We start from the raw sequence: 19,786 nt of genomic DNA, 5'->3' as shown, positions 1-19,786 counted from the left end.
ATATATTTGAATTTTAAGGTTATTTCACTATTATTTACCTCTACATGTCGGAGAGGCTTTTAATAGATGTAATTAAATGCTGAAAGTCCACCCTGTTCATTCCTTTCAGTTCCTCAAGGACAGAAACATTAGCCAGAGAGATATAGTAAATGAGATGAGTATATGAAAAAAGGGGCAAAAATCCTTTCTCTACCTTAGAAAAAAATTACGTAAGAAAAAATTCTGCTTCATGTTGTCTAATTAAAACCGAAATTTTAAAATGTCAAAGTATTTTTACTTATTTTTTTGAAATCTGTACAATGAAACCAACCACTTAAAAGATATTTTTAAGCAAGAGGTTTTTTCTTTTGTTTTCCCCAGTGGAAACGTGGTTTTTCTAAACACTCTTGTGATATTTGCTTGTTGTCTAGGCTTCTGTGATGCAACCTAGATTGCGTGACCAGTTTTACCTGCTAGAAGTTCCTGTCTCCCCCTCACTATGAGTGAACCTAAGTGGAGTGCATTCCTCCACACTGCCTCACACAGTATCTGACAACTTAAAACTTTCTGAAATGCCGTAATTCTATTTGCTGGTTTATACTTTCTAAACTCCAGGAAGAATAAAATACACTAGGGGAATATAAATAATACCATGCTTTAATGGCATCTTCCACCTGAAAAAATATTTTAGCTTGTACATCTTTATATGTATTTTCCAATCTTCGTTTTAGCTTGCAAGCAATTTTGGTGATTATTTCCACAATGTGTTTAGGCCAAGTACAACAAGGCTTTCTTCATGTATTCTTTAAGTTTTCCACTGAAGCAATAAAATTGGAAGTGCAGGGTAAGACACAGTGCAGAAGTAGGTGCCATTACTATGGGGAGCCATTGCTATGCGATGGGCTGGAGCCTCATAACTTGGATTTTGATGGTATTTCCTCATTACAATGCAGATAAAGTACTGGGAGTTTAGCAATGCTAGCACATTTGATTGGAATTTTCTATTAATCTGTTTGTGTGGGGGCTTGCTATTTGCACACTTTTTCTTTCTCTCTTCCTTTTTCTTTTGTAAGGAATATTTTATGCTCTGAAAAAGAATACTCACTGATACAAAACAACTGATGTCAAGTATCAAGCAAGAGCATGACAAGAGGGTGAGGTAGAGGGAGAAAATGTTAGTAAAGACGACTGAGGTAGCCAGAGTCACTAACTGCATTTCCTAGTTTGAGAAGATGAAAGCACAGCCGCAGACGTGCAGGAAAGCAAAGGCCATCTCTAGCTGATTTCAGTGGAGACCCAGGCGCTGTGTAAGACTGTAATGGACAGTGTCAGCTGTACAGAAATCACTAATGCCAATCCAATTGGTGCTCCTGCCTGCGTGCAGGTAATCCCACTTCTTGAAGAGCACCGTTGGGTACAGCAGGTGCTCGGGTGGAGGCTGCATCCCTGGCCGCATTGTAGGGACTGGTAGCTGCTCGCTAATGAGTATGTCCTTGAGTGCTGATGTTACTCTGCTAATTTGTATCAGGAGCAAGGACTAAGTGCTTAATGTGCCAGCTATTAATATTTTAAAATTGTGTTGCTGCTTTATTAAGAGCAGTGATGGGACTCGGGTACCTTGGCTGCTTAGAGAAGGACAGAGCTATGTTGTTTCTCCCTCACACAAAGTAACATTCAGAGCCCCTGGCGTGGTGCAGTTAGCAGCCACCCTTTTGCTACCGATTCAGGCCATGCATTGTGTGCTCCATGGCCACTTGTGTGAAGTCGAGGTGGGGAAAGTGGGAGACCACCTTGTCTTTGCACCCTTGCACTGCACACTTCTAACTCGGTAGCAAGCCTGCAGTGTAACGTAACCTACTTGTGTGAGTTTGTGAATATAAAGGCCTGATTTCAGAACCGAGATGTCTGCCATTTATTCAGACTTTTCACTTTCAAACATCAAAACACCTTATTCTTTCAGAATTAGAGGTGGACACGTGGAAGTTTATTCTGGGTGTGTCTGAGAGAGCAGAGTTCTCCTAAGGTGTAGAGAAAACAGCAGTTGGCAGTGTCTGTATAAATAACCTGCCTCTGTTTGGCTCAAGCCCTCTAGGAGACAGCTGTCGGTGGAAGTAACTAATATTCGCTTAGATTTTTTTAAAACTTGGAATCTGTGTCTATCATTTTTAATGTTCCAGCCACAAGAAGACTGAGTCATGTGAATGTATTCAATAATCCCACTCTGTTCTGTAATTGCTATTTACTTATGGATGCGAATTACAAAGAAGCATAATGAGAGCTATAGCTCTCCAATTTGTTTCACTTTAAACAAGTAAGCCAAAAAAAAGAGTCAAAGCAATGGTAGTGTTTTTCTCTATGATTCGATACAGTTCAAAATTCTGCATACTAGAGTTCACTGAAAACACAATTAACTGCTATAAGCTTTAAATCAGATGATAAAACAAGGGAAAGCCTATACATTCCATAGTTTTGAATCAGAAAGAAGGATTTTCTACACCAACAAGGAGTGGGAGAGTCAGCCTATCAGGTTTAGTAGTTTGGGATGTGGTTCCCTCCTTGCCAAGGTCTTTGGAGTTCCTCTCTCTGTTATCTGGTAAAGCAACTGAGAGTTAGAAATTTACCATGTTGTGGACTTCTTTTTCCTGTCCAGTATCTCCTGTAAAGGAGATGGAAGTGATGGGAGACCACTGTCATAAAACCGAGGGTTTAGGTGAAATTGCGTTCTCTTAGTCTCTCTTCTTTTCAGTGCATTCAGGCCCTACATACACTGTTCTAGTGAGAATACAAGTTGAGGAGGGAGAAATGAGAAGACAGACACAGGAGTAGTTGGTGTATGTGGCTGAATGGCCCAAAGAAAATGGGAGAAAATCCTTTCCTTGAATCAGAATTCATCCCAGATGTTGTTCAGAATTAGCTGTATTTGCAGTAGAAAATGTAAACATGTTTTGCTTTCTTTTTGCAGAGCAAAGGTTCTTCCAATTTGTTATAGGTTGTTAAGCAAATACTCTAGGGGCTATATTAGGTCCAGATATAGCAGTATAATTACATTGTTGTTCTACTAAAGTGGAGTTAAACAAAGATAAAAGCAGCCTTGAAATGAATTTAATATGGTTTTCTGTTTCTGGTATGGAAAATGGAAAGAATAACAAATTATTGAACAAATTTTCTTCTGTCTGCGGTGCCATGCCATTAGAATATATAGGATATTGATGGGTATAATCAAGGCAAGATTCTGTCTGTTAAAGACAACCTTAATATCCAATGACCTGTTAAAAGAAAACATGACCAGTATAGTTAATAACAGACTTGTAAGTTACACAGATGAAGCAATTAATGCTATTTCAACTCTGACAAAAATAATTTTTATTTGAACAAAATAGTTGAACTAATTGTGTGTTTTGTAGGTCACTTCTCAAGAATCTGGAACCAAACCATTGACCTTCACATTCGTGCCATCCATTGGAAGACTTCCAACTCATTTTGAGGTTGTAGATGTCTCTAAGTTCCTTGTGACAATTCCAGATGAGCCAAAGGATCTGAGCAATAAAGAAATTATAAATAAGGTAGGTTTTTGTTTGTGCTAATTTTTCCACTCTTTCAAAAGATACAGAAAATTTTGTCCTAAGCATCGCTGAACTGAAGCTCTTCCCCTTGGACTGTTTCTTGGCTTATGCTTCAGTTTAATTACCAAGCTACCAGAGATGCAGAATCATTGCGCAGGAGAAGGCTGATATCTGCTCAACAGCCTGTTTTGCCTTTGGCAGAGTTTATATTGGAAGGAAACCCTTGCTCATCTCGATACTGTCCTCTGTCAGTCATGCAAGGGCTATATTCCTGGCAGACAAGGGGGGATTCCTTCCTGATCTTCATGGGAGCAAGGGTGGTGTGTGAGGAGTGTTGTCACATGGGAATCGACCAAGAGTTGGTCACTGGATCCTGGTTTCAGCAAATGCCAGTGCTGTGGCTTCCAGCAAAGGTGCCAATCCCTTTCATAGCTGCGTAGTAATGCATCAAAGTGAAAGCTTGCTTTTTGTTTTTGAAAGCTTGTCCCCACGATTTCCCGTGATGGTGAAGCCAGCAGCACGACATTCCTGGTTCTCCTGCCTTTAGCCAGCCCACAGTGTTTGTTATTCCTTTCCTGTGTCGTGACGCTTAACAGCCTCTTACTTTATTCCATGCTGCTTGAGAGGAAACTAGAACCCTCAAATTAAGATTAATGCTATGGTGATTCTGCTTTTGTGTAACAGCTCCTTCCCTGGGACATCGATGGGGCTGCAGTTCTTGGTGCTAATCCACATTCAGAGTCCTCTGATCTGAGCATGCTCCATCATTTTCAGTGGTCTATCTGCCTAAAAAAGGTGTTGGCCTGGGCAGAGAATGGACATATTTGAAGAGACATGCACTGGAATATTATCCTCAGGAAGTTTAACTCATGAGTTACATTTCCAGCCACTCAGTATTGGTTTTGCTGTAAGTAGTGCCCTGGGTAAGGCAGAATCAGGTATTCCTGAGCTCTGTCTCCCTGTGTTTCTCTGTAGGCAAGGAAAACTTCCCTGGCAGGTGATGCAGGCCTTCATAGCACTGATTACTCCCTTTTCTAAAATGTCTAGAACCTGAACAGTATTTAAAAAAACCAACCAACACCAGATGATGAAAATAAAGTCATACTGGTGATATCCCCCTTTATGGTCCAATATTTTTTTAAAGAACTGAGCTCCAGGGACTTGTGGAGCTGCCAGTGGAAATTTGTCATTACTGTATTCCTCAAGCAGGATTCAAATATGAGCCCCATCTACAGGCTTTCTCTTGCAGTACACAGTATTTCTATTCTTTTACATGATTCATCCCTCAAGAGAAATATGATTTACCGTAGCAGTTTCAATACTGAATGATGTGGTGATGTGCATATCATATACCCAGCTTGCACTACTCCTGCTCTCATCCAAAGCATGCTTGAGAAGTTACATACTGGAAGTGGAAATTGCAGAAAATACAAAGAACGATTGTGGTCTGTGCTGAGAAGCTTGAACGTACAGTAAAGCTCTCTGACCTCAGATTCTTTGTCTGCTCTCTTCAGAGAATCCCCTGGCTTAAAGGCCTTTGTTTCTTCATTAATATGTATAGGTTTTGTCCCAGATTTGTCTGTCAGACTCCTCTGAGGAGCATTGTCCGCTCCTGTGGATCCCGGGGTCGGGATGCCTTCCCATAGTGTCTGGCGTAGTCTGGTCTGACAGCTCATTCGGCTTGACTGCACCCTCCTTTTCGGTTCCCGCGCCAGCCCCGGGCTCGGGCCATCGTTGTGCTCAGAGTCCCCTGTTGCTCTGCAAGTTGCTGGGAAGGCAGCCCCCGCCGCATCGGCTGGAGGGGCTGGAAGCGGGGGGCTCCCTGGGAGCTGGTTTCTGCTAAGTGCTCATGCCCAAATTCTTCATTTGCTCTCTGCACTTTTGGTAGCACGGTGCCAGCCACTGCTGCAAGCCAAAATTACTTTGCATTTTGGGGAACACAAATAAAATGCAGCTAATTGGGATCTTTTTCCTTCTATCTTTTGCAGTCTAGCGCAGTCTCTGATGAGCTGGCCTTAAAGAGCAGGGCCAGACAAGAGTGTGTGCCTGCCGTCCATACAGACAGCACCCGAACAACTTTCCCGACCCCGGGGTGTAACTCGAGCAAAGGAGAAATGCAGGAGAATGACCTTTTTAAGGCTGAGTTTATCCTGATTACGGACTCGGGTGATGAAGATGAAGTAGCTGCTGCCTCAAACAACATTCATCTGCCTTCCAATGGCTACGGTCCCATCAGCGCTCAGCTGCTGGCCACCTCCCATGTTTCCCCTGGCACCGGGGCAGGGAAATCTCCTGGCGATGGGCACGTTCCAGGTGCTGCCCTTTCCCACAGCAGTGCTGATCCGCAAAAACATCAGGTAACCTGCTCTTTAAACTCTAGAGCTAACCTTCGCTTTCTAAAGCTTTCAGGACATGGACACTGAGTCAGTTTGTAAAGCTGCTTGGCCAATTTGTTCTTTAATTAGCATTTTTGTTGGCCATTCCTGTGACGTTTGGACTCTAAGGACTTGTCCCAACCCTTCTGACTTACTGCCTCTCCCTATGGCTCTGGAGTAGAAATGGAGCAGGTAATGGAGATCTACTGTTCTTTCCTTCAAGAGCAGGTCATTATGACAGCAAGTTAATCAGAAGGTGTTAGATTCCTAGCTAGTCTAAATTGTCTAAGGTCTTTGAAATCAATTGAGCCTGTAGATCATTTGAATTACTAGCATCAGACTTCCCAGGCCTATTTTTGTCTCAGTATCCCTGCAGCCCTTTATGCTAGAGAAAGAAGCTGTAAAAATCCTATTATTCTGATTGATAGTCAGCACTGACTTTGCACAGGTGTAATGAACTAATGAAGGTGAAAGGTCAATTTTATGTTGATCTTTATAGGTCACATTTCTTGATTTATTGAAATTTTAAATTGCCAATGAGAGAATTGAAAAAAAGGGTCTTTGAAACGTTTCCTTTTCAAAATGCGTCAAACCAATTTAATGCATGAAAAGTTAATATCTCTCATCTTGGGAAGAGCACTGATAGTTTTCAAGAACGTATATGCAGTGGAAAACTCTACCTTTGGTAAAATAGCAACGTCCTTCTCACATGGAATAAATTCAGACATTTCCTTTGCCCTCAACAGGGTTTCCATTGGCTGAAAATGCCATTCTTCATTGATAATATAAAAAAAAGTTGAGCATGGCTACTTTGTCTCTGAAAATGATTAGGACTTCCTATCTTGTGTTGAAATACTTGTGCTGAAATACTTGTGCTACTCAATTTTTTATCAAAATCAGTGTCAATTTTTGATTGTGAATAAGAAATCCAATCTGGGTTGGGATTTACAGCATTATGAAATATTCATTTCTTTTGAGAAACTCCCGGTGAAGTCAGTGAGAATTTTACCTGAGGAAGGTGTAAAGGCATAGATATATTTATGTAGTGGAAGCAGTTTGTAAAAGAATAATTGTCCTAGGAAAATACAAATTTCCTTCAGGAATGTTTAGTATGCCGGTTCTGCCAGGCTTACTTGCGTGGTTTCTTTAAAAGCTATTACAAAAATTGGGTGGATTTTTTGTAAGACTATTCAGAAAAATTAATATGCTGTAGCTTTCCTAATCTTTTGATGACTTGAGAAGTAAACAGAGATTTACCTGGTAAAGTAACAGAAAATACAGATTGCACAGAACAAGGAATGAAAGCCTAACTTTACTAGTTATTCACCTGAATGTGAGGAGAGATAGTGTGTAGTATGGGTAATGCTTATCTCATCATTATTCTTAAGTCATGGTTTTTCAAGACTGTGAGTACTTCCTTAGTCTTCATTTTCTAAATGTCTCTAGGTGTCTCTGTCTCTTCATAAGAAGCAGCTGACTTTTGCTAAGTTGCTTTTCACTGATGTTCTGGTTCTTCTTTGATGTTTCCTTGGGCATCACTCTTTCCAGCTTCCTATCTAATGAAGTATCATCAGAAATGAAGGAAAATTACAAAATGGTTAAATAGATGCATTTATCTGTTGGTAGATTTCCTGTGTACACACGATTCCATATAGGGGCTACCTTGTCAATTGTAGGATTATAATGGCAGTACCATGTCCCACTTAAGAGTTATTACATATAACATTATGTTCATTTAAAAGCATAATTAGACTATAGGTTTCCTGTCAGAGATGAGAAAAACAAGAACCAGCATTGGGGACTATTGTGTTGAACCAGAGGGCTTCTACAGCTTCATTCTTTTCTGACTTTGTTTAAATGAAAGGGAAAAAAAAAAAAAAAAAAAAAAGAAAAGCATTGAAAAATTTGAATCTTCTATTGTTCTTTGAGCCGTAAAGGTGTATATGGTATATACAAAGCTATAAAGGTGGCTGGGGCACACGTGAGCTGAGGCTGAGGGAACTGGCTTTGTTGATTGCCACCAAGAGGTGGTCAAGAAGGTATCTAGGAACAACCCACAACTACTTGAAGGGCAGTTACAGAGATGACAGAGCCAAACTCTTCCCTGCAGTGGCAGATGAGACAGCAAGAGCTGCAGATTGAAGCATGGGAGGTCCCCACTGGACATCTGGAGAAGCTTCCTCCCTGGGAGGTGGGGCTGCCCAGGGGGTGCTGGAGCAACCTCTGTTATGGGCTTTAGAGACTTGGTGAGACATAGCCACAGCTGACCTGACCTGCTGGTGTCAGCGAGAGCTCTGCTTCGAGTAGCAGGCTGGACTAGATGACCTCGAGGAGTCACTTCCAGCCAATTTTGATCTGATTTTCTGATCCTGTAAATAAGAGGGTGATAATGTATAGATGTAGTTAACACTGTAGTGTTAAGTAGCAAAATCTTTTCAGAAGACTTGAATAATGGCTCAATTAGCTCAGCACGCAAATGTTCAATGGTGTTCAAACTGGAAGAAGACTACAGCAAAATGTCTTTATCATACTTGCAGGAGCATATTTATCATCTGTTACCATGAATGTTTTCCTAGCTGCTTATAAATCTTTCTTATTAAGTTTTAACTAATTAGAAGTCATTGCACATTCTGCTCTTTCATTATGGAATTCCATATTCGTTCCTTGTTTTCTTTTGATCTGTTGTCTTTGTAAGGGAAATTTATCTATTCTATTTTGAAATATGGAGATTTCGTTCCCCAGTTTTGTTTTGGTAGTTGATCAACTCATTATTAAATTCATCAGGCTGCTCAAAATTATCAGATGTATTACCATGATGCTTTTTAAATTGTTCAATAATTTTCTGTTTCATCACATATTTAATAACAATTTTTCATAATGCTTAAATATTGGTAAATTATTCTCAATTTCCAGTATTTTTTCTTATTCTTAATTAGCAGCTTTTTTGACAAGAGTCATAATTTCTTAATCAGTAGAATATATGGTAGAATGGTATCATGGACATTCATTTTTATATTCTAATATTTGCACTGTATACTTCCTCTTGCAATTTGTTTGGTATCATTTAGCAGGAAAAGCTCACTTGTTTTAAGTTATATGGGCTAATAGGGTTCTGCTGTGCATATTTAGCCCATGTTTAGCATTTTAGGTATAGTTTAGCCTTTTAAAGCCTACAGGTCTTGCTCTCCTGTCACAGCTTCTTGCAGCACATGATCTCACTTGAAAATTACATGTTTTGTACTTATTTTTGTTTTATGATGTATCAGTACTATATGGTATAATAATAATAATTCCTCTCTCTTATGGAGAAGATATTTGTATTAAAAAATAGAATTCATGAACTGAGCCAAAGCCACACGCAAATCGTGTATGTAGAAACTGCATGTTATAATTGTCTTTTATAGAATTGCTTAATTTCTTCAGGGTATCAGATAATCGATAAATAGGTGTTCTTATATTTATATGAAGTTTGTAGGTATTAGAGTCAATTTCCCTGCTTTCAAATTGCTCAGTCAAAAGTTAGGTGATAGTTTGTAGCCTTTTCATTTTACAGTTGACTTAGCTCACTATTTCGTACTGATATGTTTTATTTATATTGTGTATACCCCAGTTTTTAATTTCAGCATTATCATAACTTGGAAGATTTTGAGAGAATTTCTTTCTTTAGAAGCATAAAACTGTATAAAGTGTTGATAATATACTTGTATGCTCTAATTAGTTTTGACAAATCCTAATTAGAACAGACATAAGTGAAAAAGCACTCATGAAAGAGCTCATTACTGTTTTATTAGTGTATTGTAAGACTGTGGAGAAGGGGATAAGGACTCTTATATGCCTGCAAACTGTCAAATGCACTGCTCTGTGAATGACAAGAAAAGTGAAAAACAAACTGGATGTCTGATTTAAGTACTTGTGAGCAAATTTCTTGTTCTGATATCACAGTGCTGCAGAAGGTGTTGTTTACTGAATATGAAATGAATACTTGACTTGAATCTCATTTATGGAAACGCTACTTTCCCCTGAACTGGCAAAGTGAGATAGGACAATATTGCAATTTTCTCACTTTCCATTGTGTTTGCACAATGTGAATGACATCACATGATCCTGGACACTGATGGCACGACTGTCTTGGGTTTTACCTAAAACGAAAAATACAGTAGCCTTGAGCCTTGTTTATGTCAACACAACTGAGGTCTCATAAAAATAAAGTAACACATAACTTGTCTGTACTCAGTCACGTCCCTTGAGAGCCATATCCATCAGGCTGTATCCCTGAGTTTAAGACAGCCCTGTGCTTTTAACCCACAGAGCAGTACTAATGGGAACACTGTATGCATGACTACAGGACTGAAAAGCAGGGTGCTTATCAGTTCCACAGTTTCCACCTATAGTAACATTTCTGTTTTTCTTTTTTCTCCAGTTAATTTCTACTCTTTCCACCTCTGATCATCTTTCCTCTAAACCACCTGCTGTCCACTTAATTTCTCCAACTAATCAGAAAGTAGTGTGTGGTGCCATGGTTAACCTGAATCAAGCCTCTTCGCTGGAAGACTCCCGTAACAACTGGCAGTCAGCAACCGGGTTTTCTAAGCAAGATTCATCTCTCTACTTTCAGTCTGCTTCCCATAGTTCACCCCGCTCCATGTCTAAAATATCTTCTTCTGCATCAAATAGTTGTTACTCCACTCCTCGATTGTATGAGAACCTACAAACACCAAGTCTCTATACCCCTGTCTGTGTTTGCAAAATGGGAGACTTTACCACATCCTCTGTTCCAGCAAAGAGCCCAAGCCTGTACCCTGATCCTCCACGTTCAGCTGAAATTCAAGGATCTTCAGCTCAGCCTTTATCCCCCAGTTCTTCCAAAAGATCAAATGCTTTATCTCCTGTCCCTGTACATATAATAACACATCCATTGTCTCCTAGCCCTAAACCTTTGTCTCCACCCTCTCTTTACGGCTCCTCTTCAACCATATATAGTATAAATGAGCCTTGCATGCAAATGTCATCTAGAGGAAATTTAGCAAAGTCAGGAGTCAGATCCCCTCTGCCAACCAGACTGACGCTCTTAACAGCTATTTTGAGATCAGGCTCTTCTCAGCGGAGACCGCTTTCCCCCGCTTCTTGTCCTACATTTTCTCCTAGCTCCCTTGGTTCCTCAACACTTGCAATAGATCAAAAGTCCAAAACAACTCCCCCAACTCCAAAGAAATCTGTTTCAAGCCTTCCTGTAAGTCCAGATTCTCCCAGCAGAGAGGAATCTTGGCTTTCAGGATGTGCTCGGCATCTGCCTTTACCCTCCAAGCCTCATCCCACCCCTAGGGTGAGGTCCCTTTCTCCTAAAAAGCACCTTCCAGTCGGAACACTTTCTCCAGACTCCCGAAGTCCTCTGTCATCCCCCATCTCCTCCCATAGAAAGTCAGTTGCCTCTCCAGGTTTGCAGTCTACACGGCCTCCTTGTGCCCCAGCACCCTCTTGCCTTGCACATCCTACCTCTCCTTCTCCAGAAGAGCTGCGGTATGCTGCCTCCAGGTCCTGGGCACCTCAAAAGTCTCAGAGAGTACACACTTACTCACCCATCTTTACCTGCCGGTCATATCCTTTGCTTTCTTCTACCAGTCCTAGTGGCATATTCTCCCCCACCCTAGAAAAACACTCATCTCCTTCCCCAAGTCTTTTGCATTCAGCTTCTAGGTCTAAATCAGATTCATCGCAAACACCTGTTCAGCAGATGAGTGTCTCCTCTCCTACCCCTTCAAGTGTCTCAAAGCAGTGGTCTCTCTCATGGCCTTATTCTACTCCACCGTTTCCACAAACTGGTACTATTAATTCCCATCCACTGCAGCTTAATTCTTCATTGGTGCACACAAATTATAGGTCTAATTCCTCCTCTCCAAGACCTGAGCAATCTGCCACCTCACTGGTGTTACAGTGCGGATCTCCTGTCTCAGACAAGTCACCAGGCACACTGCCATCAACACCCAGAGAGCTGACTTCACCACAATCTTTTTCCCTGCCTCCTGACCATGAAAACATCAAACCCCAGGTACTCTTGGTGCATGCTTATTTTCTAATAGTTCTTTGTCCCTGTAGGAAAAATCACATCTGTGTTGCACAATACTAGTAAAATAAATGAGCTGTGGAAAAGAAGTTTAAAAAGGAACTGTTTTGTATTGATAGTGAAGATAGCAAAGACTAAATCTTACCATATCAAATTGCAAGCAATATGTTCTGTATTATAGGGGAAGATGCTGTAGGAATCCTTTAGCATAAAAATGAAATACTTTATTCATGAGTGGGAGGAGATACTACTGAAGATGGGTTTGTGTCCAGTGGCTCTGATATACATTTGGTGCACTTATTTTTGAAGCTCGCTTAAAACACTGATATGTTAAAAATAAACCACAAAACATGTTCTATACACCCCATGCTAACGTAAATCCACATATATTCCCACTGAAAGTAATAGAAGTATGGTGATCTTAGGTGCACGGCTGAGCTAGAAGCAGCTTAATCTGGTTGATGTGACCTGGCTGTTGCAATGACAACTGTTTCCCAAGCACCCATCCCACCTGTCCTCCCTGCTCCCCAGGAGGCTGTACTCACCCCAGCCATTCTCTGCCTCTCTGAGATCAGCCAAGAGGCACAGCTGAGCTCAGCCTGAGCAAGGACTATGGGGCCAAGAGCCAGAGAGGGAAGACAAGGACAGGCTTCTTCCCTTTCTTTGGTACTTCTCTCATCTTGTTGTGCTAGACAGAGGGCAAGGGAAAAAAAAGCCAAGCTTCCTACAACGTGGGCTACTGCAAATATGAAAGTCTCACACTCGATGGAGCAGCCATGCTCCTGTTGTTTTTCATCCACCCAAAGGTGGGAGAGTCCCAGCAGAGTGAGAATAAGCAATGATGGCTATTGCTGCAGGAGGGCTTGGGAACCAGTCACACTTTAAACCTAAAGATAAATCTCAAGAATGGGAAGGGGAGGGAAAGGAAAGCCGATCAAAAACCATGCAGCAGGTAGGTGAAAACAAAAAGAAATGCTATGCAAAGAGGAAGAGCTGGTGGCAGAAGACATCAGAGCTGCAGAAGGCTTTCCAGCCTCTTTTATCTTACCTTTGCACTCTGTGTTTCCTTTGCGCGTCCTCTTGCTGAAATCTGAGCTCTGCCCATCACAGAAAGGCTATCATAGTTAATTGATTTATTTGTTCACAGCACAAAATTACAGCCTGGTCTGCCAGATCAAGTTGTGTGAGATGTGTTCCTAACAGCTTGGCCATGGCAGGGTTGACTTGAACTGCTTGGAAAATGTTAATTGAAAATGAGAGGTTTAAATCAGCACAAAGGAGCAATTGTCATGAATGGTTCTTTTAAAAACCAAACAACGCAAGAAGAACCATTGCGTCAAGCACAGCTGTACAGTGTGGCTACACTCTGTGAGTATTACTTAATGAAACAAAAAGAGAAATGAAATTGTAGCAAATCCAAGAAAAAAGCCCCTGAGACAAATCTGGAAGGCATGACTGAACCTGCAGATTGCAAAGCAGTTGCAGTTTCTGCTAGTCAGTGCAGTAAGTACTGTGAGAGTCTCTGGCGGTAAGGAAATTCTCTGCTTGTGACACAGACCTATTGCCTGGGTTTGTATTTGCAGAGGTTATTACACCCTTTCTGTCCTCCCTGCTGTCCCTTTTCCTGCTAATTCTGCTTTACCATGCAATATGGTGGCACTTTTGAAACTGCCCCACCACCCCATTGAAGCTAGGAGAGTGTTTACCAGCTTAACAGACTCGGACCGTTAGTCTGGTGCAATTTTTAATCATGTATACAAAGCTGGCTCCACTGGGGACGTGGAAGATCTGAAATCTCTAAATCAAATGCAGATGGGTGTTCAGTGCAGGAAAGTTCTTTTATGGCTTTAAAATGTGAGGCTGAGACTTCATTTACAGTTAATAATAGTGTGCATTCAACACCCCCGTTTCCTCCTGCTCTCATTTACTTCCATACCTAGTTTATGGCATAGCTCAATAAACTTTGCTGATGTGTTAATGGTACCAGGCTCTCTGATAACACTCCAACCTCAAATCTCAGTATACTTGCAGAGAAAAAAGGAAAAGATTGAGGAGAGGCAACATTAGCATCCTAAGCAGCATTTAGGTCTCTTTAGTACCAATCAGCTCAACTTTAGAACTAGACAAAAAGCAGGTTGCTCCATCTGATGGCTGTTGATGCATGACGAAATTTTTGCATGCTAGGTGAATATCAAGGGAAAAGCACAGCATCTAGAAGTGCTTGACTTTGGCATGTGTAATTTTGCAAATTTAATGTTGCTTCAACAGCAGCTGAAGCAATGTTAAGACACGTATTAAACCAACACCTATTAAACCAGAATTTTGACATTAGATGTGCTTTTTCAGTATTCACATCAAACTGTTTCATTAGCATGATATCAAAGCAATTATACAAAAAGGATTCTTTAATGGAGAGCTTCTATATGTCTATGCCTATGCATGCACCAATTCATGCAAATCAAAGAATAACCTATGAACTTACTTAACTGTTTGCATTTGTATATATAAACACATGTGCTTTCCCATGCTTTATATATTTATCTTTATGTTCACGAGCAATTTAAAAATATGACTGTTTTGCAAAGTGGATATAAGCATGAATCCACAGATCAGTGTGAACTGTGTGTGACCACAGGAAATAAAAACCCTCTCCCTGGATTTTGCAGACACTTTAATAGTGTCCTCATGGACCTAATATAGCAAAATGAACAGTAGGGTGGAGCGGAGACAGATAAAATTGCTGATTCTGCAGGAACAGATTAGAATAAAAACTTTTGGCTGTTGTTTGAAAACTCTTTCCAGTTGTTTCATGGGGCACCATTCCTACATATGCTTTGATTTTTCCTATTTGAATGTAGCACAGGAATGCATGTAAATCTACCCAAAACAGCTGGGGAACAACCTAACTGTAGCAACACGGAGCTCAGCACACCTGCAAAACCTACCACAAAGCAGAAAAGATTACTCATGAGGAGGTCTACACTCTCGTGGTTAGTCGCTGATTTTAATCCCCTTTATAGGTATGTGTCTAGCACACTTTGCAATGCCCTGTGGGTGTCCTAGGTGATCATTTCAGCAAAAAAAGTAGAACATTTTCCCCAAAACTCCCCAGGCTGATATTTGGCTGAGCTTTGATATTGGAGTTGGTTTACTTCTGACTGGACCATGGTGCAGGCCAGCAGAGCTAACTGTCCATGGCTCTTTAAAAATACTGCTAGATTCCTATGAACCAGATTATTAAATGTATTTAGGCATTGAAGAATAACTTTAAGTAATGTGAACTAATGTGCCAAGAAACATATTCATATAGACGAGAAACTGAATTAAAGACTTTCCACTCAGACACTGTGACAATAGCACATTGCTCACAGGTTCTACAGTATCTGGAAGTGATAAAACACATTAAAGCAGTATAGAAACTTCTACATTTTAACAGTCTGATATGTATTTGTTTAGTTTAGTTCATATAACAGTACAACTAACTTCAAAGTGGTCACAGTATTCTCATCATATAAGATGCCCAGCTCATCATATGTAAAAGCCCATAGGCTAGTGAAGACATTGCATTTCATTTACATGTTCAATTATATAATTTGCTTGATTGAGTATCAGTTATAAGCAAACAAAGATACATTTTTGTGAATATGCCAATTTTAATATTTGGAATTTTGGTCTTCCATCTTCAGTGCACAGGATTTTATGTCTTATCTGAATATGGATTTTGTATATACATAAATATATATATGAACCTACACATGTTTATAGTGGAGTGTAGCTGTCTAAATGTTCAAAGGGCAGGATTCAACTCACGTGACTTTTGACATTTGAAAGTTAGATATCCAAGCACAACTTGGGAAATTCTATTACAGCTAATGAAGAGAATATGGTGTATTTACATGATGATTTTATTTTACCTTTCTAGGTGCCTATTTTGGGATGAGATGAATTATCCTATAGAAATGCCTATGACTATAAAAGGCATTAGTTTTGATTGAATCGCCTAACTGGTAGACATCCAAGTTAGAATCACTAAATCTCATATAAATTACTAACACTCCCCCGCCCCCCGCCCCTCCCCCCAAAAAAGAAGTGCATTTCCAGCATTTGCATTCATCTGCTCTGTCAGACTATTCATTCAATATGATTATTGTGATTATTGACTTCTTGAATGCCTGTCAGTGTCCAACTCTGACTAAGAAATATAAATAAAGTAAAAAAAAAAAAACCCATAGTATTATGTATAGAAAGAATTAAAAGCTGGTATCCCACAATATTTCAAGAGAGGTGCAAGGATGATATAAGTTTCTCTTATCTGAATTAAAATTTTGGCCCCTCTGCTGCCATCAAACATTTTATTAGATAGAAAGAAAAGAAAAAAGTGACAAAAGAATGACCCAAAGTACAGCATACTGCTCAGCCTGTTATTTCATAATCACCAGTATTCACTGTTGCAGAGAGCAGTACATTAAAAAACCTGAACTAATTGACAAGTAATTTCATTTCTGGGTGACTATCACAGAAATAATCAATCAATACCTTAAAACTCTATTATTGTGTGAATTTATGATTTTTTATTAGAATGCTGCTGAAAAGGGAACTATGTAGCGAATTCCTATTTAATTTAAAAAAAAAAAAAAATTCCAGCAGTCATGTGATTAAGAATCCCAGCTCTTGAACTCATGCAAGTATGGAATGATCTCATCAATCATTTAAAAATTACTGAATTCAACCTCCATAATTGCAAAGAAAATGTAGAAAGTATGGTTTCTAAAGAGTTAAAAATAACTGTGCAAGCTAATATAGTCTAAAATATAAATTGGTTTAAAAGAGTAATTTTTAAGGCTGATCTTAGAATTTTTGTACTCAAACCCATGCATTTTGTATGGTTTAGATTGTCAGTTCTGTATGTCTGGTTGGAGTGTGAAAGTTCCTATACTTGTTCTGAAATATTTGAGTGACAGAGACTTATTCAGGAGCTGAAAAGCTGTGACATGATTTAAATGATCTATCCACTCATAGAAGTAATTAAGCATTTAAGGATCCTAATCAGTCTCATTAAAGCCAATCACAGAAATCCCTCTGGCTCAGTGGCCCAGGATCACACCACACAGCAGCAGTTGTTGAGGTGTATGTACTGGCAGAAGTAGCTGTGCCTTATCATATCAAATCACAAGCAAACTTGGAAAAAACTCACAGCCTCTCCTGATATTTATTGAAGGATAGTAGTCTGCAGAAAGTGGTCAACTTCACTTTGGAAGTTACAAGCTGGTACAGGGAATTCACTTTGTCCTACTTCATTCCTAAACCCAAAAGACATATGTTACAGTCTTTTAAAATCTGAACAGAAACATTAGATTTTCTTTAAGAAATAGCTTTCCTAGGTAATATGTAAGCATTGTATTGTTGCAATGTGTCTGCAAGACAATTGGAATCGTCTTTCATTCTGTCGTACCTTTCTCCTCTCTTTCCTCTCTCTCCCTCTCCCTCTTCTACCCCGTTTTACTTCTCTTCCTGCTTTCTGGTTTACCCTTTTAGCAGTACAAGATCAAGACAAGCTACAAGGCATTTGCAGCAATCCCTACAAACACATTACTTATGGAACAGAAGGTTAGTGTTTGCTCAAAGACATGGGAATTGCATTGTATGTTTGAGACCATTCAGCTTTACGTACATATTCTGACATTTCTGTGGGGGATATTGCAGAATGTAAGCGTTGGGATCTAACTGCTCAGGATTATAATTCCAACCATTTTTCAGGGTCAACCACTTTCCACTGAAGATCAAAGCCTTCACTATTCTGAATTTCTGCAAATTAATTTACTGTTAAAAAAAAAAAAAAAGTGTCCTAAAGGAATTGCCATTTGTGGCAACATCTCAGAGTCTGTTTTGTTACTGGGAAGTGTCTGGAGCACCGATGCTCTGGAACTTACCAATCAGTAGGTCTTGGTCAGTTAATGATTATTCAATGGCTATGCTTATTTTACACACACACACACACATATATATATATAATTTAACATCCTAAATATGCAGATTTGACCAGCTTTATTGTTAAACTGTGAGAACTGTCCTGGGCATTGCAGTGGCCTCTGTTAACTACCATTCTCTCAAACAACTTCCCTGAGCACTTCAACAGTTAGCATGGGCCAGGGGTCCATTCCCAGTACATAGTTTGGCGTAACAATCCTTTTCTTTAGGGTAGGATGATAGATCCAAAGAGCAGTCTTTAATGCATTTATTTACTACCAAAGACACACCCAGCAAAGGCTGGATTGTATAGTCCTTGTTTAGATACTGCAACTTTGAAAGTGAATTGAAAATTTAAATTTTGCATGAAGGGTTGGAAGTACCCACTAATGTCTGGTTTTTAAAATTTTTTTCCAAATTAGTTTTGCATAAAAGAATAGCCCACTAAGTTTAACAAAAACTTTCTATGATGAACAATGAGCTAAGTGTCTTATATGTTTAAATACATGCTTAATCACTCTGACATCCAGTTTATAGCTTTATCAGAAAAATCGTTCTATTCAGAGCCTAGTCCGGGAACTTCACCTCTGATTAATTTCTGTAAGATTAAGCATTCCTAAGTACACATTTAAATATATATTCACATACACAGCTCAGTTGATTTCACTAGAAGTTTGCAGAGCCTAAAGACGTTGGAGAGGGTGGACTTAACTGTGTAAAAATTTTAAAGATTATAATTTTGTCCTTGAAATATTACTGATTGTGTTCTTGTAGTTAATCAGTTAGCTGCTATAAATAAGATTTTTTTCCCAAAAAAGCGACATTCCTTTCTTTTCCAATGCTCTTTTAATCTTGAATGATTTTTTTAATCATTTGCATAAAACCTGATCCTTTCCTTACTTAAACCTTGAAGGCACTCATGAAGGTTATGTCTGCTTTAGCATGCAGTGTGCTGCAATAGAAATGGCTCTGTAGAGGAAAATAACTGATGCAGGGGATCCTACACCCCTATAGAATGTCTTTTGGGAGGGTTTTGTTTGGGCAGAGTGCCTGTTATTGGCTAGAAGCATTTGGTGGACTCCCAAGTGCCACTTCATGGTTGACTTTGTCTGAAAGGCATCCAGTTTGTGTACTCTAAGACTGCACCACTCTGCAAACCAAGCCAGGTAGGTGGCTTTGAGCAGGGTATTCACTCTAAGAGCACACTCCTGATGTGAACTAGTGTGTTAACATCAGCCATCTGATTGCATTTTTTCAGAAAAAAGGGGATTCTTTTTGATGGTCTCGCTGATGCTCTCTGGCGGCATTGACTCACAACCCACGTGTTACTTATCTCCAGTACATAAAACTGAATTGTACAATGTAATGCCAGTATCTGTAGAAAAAAAGTAATTACTCAAAAGATATCTGTGTTTAGACAGGCTTTATTGAAAATGGTAGCCTTGGTGTATCCTTTGGTAGCAAAAGCAGAATCATGTAAAACTAATAAGAAACCAGTTTTCTGCTACAGGATTTGCCTTCAGGAGAGTCTCTTGATTAATGTACTTTGTAAACTGTATGTTTCAGCATGGCCTGACTACATGCTTTCTCTCATCTTGGGAATTATAGATGATAATCTCCTATTGATCTGTACCAGCAGCTAATTACAGTGCTCATAAGCTAGTTCTATTCTGTTAGCTGACTTGCATTTAGAGTATGACTCTTAAAAGAAGCATGAAGGAGTCACATGGCACATACAGGCCTCATTGTACTAAGGCCTAATATCCAAGTGTTCTCCTCAAAAATACTGGGGAGGGAACCGGGAAGGAACTCATGCTACATCGTAGCTCAATGACAGTAAT

The 19,786-nt window shown here is 39.7% G+C and overlaps 1 protein-coding gene across 1 annotated transcript in view; it reads left to right on the top strand.

Annotated features, from left to right (window-relative positions):
- Nucleotides 1-19,786, top strand: part of MLIP (muscular LMNA interacting protein) — a 71,152-nt gene that overhangs the window by 6,765 nt on the left and 44,601 nt on the right. The window contains 4 exon segments of the mRNA XM_075707734.1: nt 3,384-3,542; nt 5,531-5,899; nt 10,338-11,963; nt 17,514-17,585. Of these exon segments, the coding sequence (XP_075563849.1) occupies nt 3,384-3,542; nt 5,531-5,899; nt 10,338-11,963; nt 17,514-17,585 (2,226 nt within the window).

This window comes from Pelecanus crispus, chromosome 3, assembly GCF_030463565.1.
Source record: "Pelecanus crispus isolate bPelCri1 chromosome 3, bPelCri1.pri, whole genome shotgun sequence".
NCBI lineage: Eukaryota > Metazoa > Chordata > Aves > Pelecaniformes > Pelecanidae > Pelecanus > Pelecanus crispus.
This window is presented reverse-complemented; position numbering and strand designations above follow the sequence as displayed.